Below are 3,598 nucleotides of genomic sequence, written 5' to 3'. Positions count from 1 at the left end.
TTTTTTTTTTAAACAATGTGGTTGTGATAACATAAAGGTGATCAGTGCTTTTAATGCTGGCAACAAATTGTAGAATGAGACAAAAATTTCCACTCAGATTCTAGGGGGAGGTCTTTGCTCCAAATTTTTTCTTTCTCCCAGGAAATGAACATGCCATTGCAGCACTACGGGGAGATTCTCAAAGCAATCCAAAACTATTTCAGAAAAAGCACCAATACCCATTTTGGGGAGTAGGGGAGACGGTCCCCAGCAGAGACGGTGCTGATGTTACAGCACCATGCACTTATTACATCTTCTCTGCTGTCTAGTATTCCGGTCCCCAGCTTTTCTTTCAGAGAAAACGGGGCACCCCGACCTGAGTTCCTCCTTGTCTTTATAAACAGGGGCCGCTGGTTTCTTACCGCCAGAGGGCTTCTTGGGGGCTGCGGTGGTTTTCTTGCCATCGTCTGAAAAGAAAAGAGAATTAGGTCGGGAAAAGTTGGCGAGAGAGTGCCCGCCCTCCTCGGAAAGTATTTTTAAGGCTGTGTCCTTTCTGGAGACATGGCGTACTTTGGCCTTCTGTCACCCACACGAGGCTGAGGGGTCCCTCGAACGCGGGCTGCCGGGCCAGAAGTGAGCGTGAGTGCTGCAGAGGTGGATACAGTGAGGCCTCGGAGCGGGAGGAGGCCGTGCGGCCCGCTCGCCCCGACCGCAGGAAACAGCTGCTTCCGTCCGCCCGCGGGGGAACTCCCGCCCGCCGAGCTGAGGCTTCCGCCGAGGTCCTCTGCACATCTTTGGAAAGGGACAGCCCGGTAAGGAGGGACAAGTGTCCCCGAACACCCACGTCCACCAGACCGCCGACAAGGGAGCTCCTTTGGAAACAGGCTCCCTGCAGAGGGAATTCGTGCAGGATCTGGAGAGGAGATCCTCCTGCCTCAGCCTCCTGAATCCAGTGGCAGCATCCTCGTGAGGGACAGAAGAGGGGATGCAGACACGGAGGGGTAGCGAAGCAGAGGCAGAAGGAGAGAGTGGAATGCAGGGCCACCTGCAGCCCCAGAAGGAGGCAGAGGCGGGAGGGTCTCCCCGGGAGCCTGTCCAGGGAGCTGAGTACAACCGCAAGAGTGACAGATAAGCGTGTTTAAAATGACGGTAAGTGTCTATGGGAGTGTGTCTTTTACTGCACTCATTTTTAAAAATATTGAAAAATTCACCATCTGTTCCTTCACCCTGGACCTTTCCCATATTAAGATAGAAGTACTCCCGGGTATTTTTTAAAAAGGACTAAATTAGTACTCACCAAGTGCTTCAGATAAATCAAAGTCTAAAACAGAAAAAATGAAAGAGTCAAGTTATAAATAAGGAAAATAAACCAAATTTCAAAAAAACCTAAAGGTACCAGCAGCCTATTTTATTCTGATTCTGTGATGTCTGCAGCTCTCTGAAATGACCCTGTGACATGATTTCAATCCCTTCTCTAAATAGTCGTTTTTACACCTTAAAGTAAGGTATTCACTTTAAAGAAATAACCACCCCAAGAGTTTAGAGAGATTAAAATAGTGGACGGGCGTGATATTTTTCCAAGCGTATTTTGCTTCAAAAACAAGTTTTGCAACAGATAAGAACTTCTACTATACAGTCTGGAAAAAACGCAGTTAATAAATTCTTCCTCTGCTTGCAACTTTCTTGCAAAGCCAAAGCTGCTTCTTATAGAAGCATTAAAGATGCCCACCCTCCAAGAAAAACACATTACATTTATTTGGGGGAAGAAAATCTCACGGAAATCCCCAGGATGAGGGCGCTGTCACAAACCCGCGGTCTTGTCTCCCGTGCGCTGCTGTGGGTCATGCGTACGGCTGTGTGTGGTCGCCTTTGCCTGGCCGTGTGGGTCCAGCGGGAGTGCGCAAGTGTGGTTTGCGTGTGCGTGTGTGTGTACCGGCGTGTGTGGGCATGATTTGTGAGCACGTGGACCTGGAGGTTTGTGTCAGGGCGACATTGTGTGGGAGCTGCTTCACGTGCATAGGTGTGGGTGCGTGTCTGTGGGGTTCTGCGTGGCTTTGTGTGTAGGTGTGTCGTGTGTAGAGTCTGGGGCTGCGATTTACATGTGTGCACTGGGTGTGTGTCAATATGTGTGCATATGTGTAAGAGTGCAGGCAAGGGTTTGCGTGTGTGAATATGGAAGTTTCAAGGGTGTGGCGTGTGTATGTGCGGACATTACCTGTACCTCCATGTACACGATGGCGTGTGTGTGTGCATGGGAGTGTAGCGTGTGCATATCTCCACCTGCACGTGGTTGTGCATGGGTGTGTTATTACGTGTAGGTGTCTGTGAGGGCCGGTGTGCGCATGTCCACATCTACAGCTGCGGGTGGTGTGCGTGTTTGTACAGGGAGTGTTGTGTGTATATACAGTATAGATATACATGCGTGCTATCATGTGTAGCAACCTGTACGTGACGATGTGTGGCTCATACATGTGCGTGTCTATAACTGCAAACAGTGTGGGATGTATACATTACATGAGGGTCCGTGCATGCGATGTGCTGTGTGTGTCACGTACGCCGCTGCGGGAGCGTGGTTGACATACGTGCATGTCTGTAAGGGTGCTTGTTTCTGCACACGTGGTCATTACAAGTGCAATTTGCACATGGTCGTTTCTGTGTGCGCACACGGAGGTGTGTGAGAGTGCGTGTGGTAGCGGGTGTGCATATACGTCAGTCCCTGCGACTTGGAATGCACACTTGTGCGGTGTAACATGTATGGCTCCATCATATGTGTGTTTGTGTGTGCATCGGTATAAGTATGTACGTGTATGTAGGTAGGTCTGTGTGCACGGGTGGTTTTATGACCCCATCTGCCGCCTCCGCTCTGCAGCCCCGGGATACATTGTTACCCACAGCAGAACTGCGATACATCTTTACACAACTGGCCAAGCCCGGCCCACTACATCTCCAGAACTAATTCCTCCTGCTCCACTGAGACTTTGTATCCTTGCTGCCTTTGTCTCCACTTCTTCCAACCCTGAGATCTTGCAATATTTATCTGTGTGTGCCTACTTTATTTCAAGTAGCATAGTTTCCTACAGTTCCTTCCAGGTTATGCCAAATGACAGGATTTCTTTTTCTTTTTGAAGGCTGCATAGTATTCCACAGTGTACATACACCATCTTTTATTATTATTACTACTATTATTATTATTATTCACACATCTGCCCATGCACATGTAGTTTGTTTCTGCATCTCGGCTGTTAACGGTAGTGACTTGAACAAGGGTGTGTAGCTGTCCCTTGCACACAGCCTTTCTGTTTCCTTTAGATCCACACCTAGTACAAAAATAGCTACATCCATCTGCAACCGTTTCTAGACCAGAAGGATACAAACAATGCGTGGAGAATCTCCTCCAGAGCGGAAAAGGGAGACAGTGTAAGAAACTAAAAGACTAAATAAAATCCATTCCTGGTTACCCTCCCCAAAAAAGCAAGATGCATCTAGTATAATAGATATAGTGAAAGGGGAAGACACTGCTCAAAAGGAAAGAACAACCGGGATGAGGGAAAGGAGAAAAGGAAAGGAAACTTTAAAAAAAACCCAAAAAATAAAATATACATATACATACACAAGGTAA

General features: G+C 48.0%; 1 protein-coding gene across 1 annotated transcript in view; it reads right to left on the bottom strand.

Moving 5' to 3' along the window:
* The window catches only part of Cd99 (CD99 molecule), a gene marked incomplete in the record, with an annotated part of 38,791 nt that overhangs the window by 27,590 nt on the left and 7,603 nt on the right, over window positions 1-3,598 (bottom strand). The window contains 2 exon segments of the mRNA XM_013505598.1: window positions 402-446; window positions 1,277-1,300. Of these exon segments, the coding sequence (XP_013361052.1) occupies window positions 402-446; window positions 1,277-1,300 (69 nt within the window).

Source organism: Chinchilla lanigera, unplaced genomic scaffold (genome assembly GCF_000276665.1).
Source record: "Chinchilla lanigera isolate Chin_1 unplaced genomic scaffold, ChiLan1.0 scaffold00098, whole genome shotgun sequence".
NCBI lineage: Eukaryota > Metazoa > Chordata > Mammalia > Rodentia > Chinchillidae > Chinchilla > Chinchilla lanigera.
This window is presented reverse-complemented; position numbering and strand designations above follow the sequence as displayed.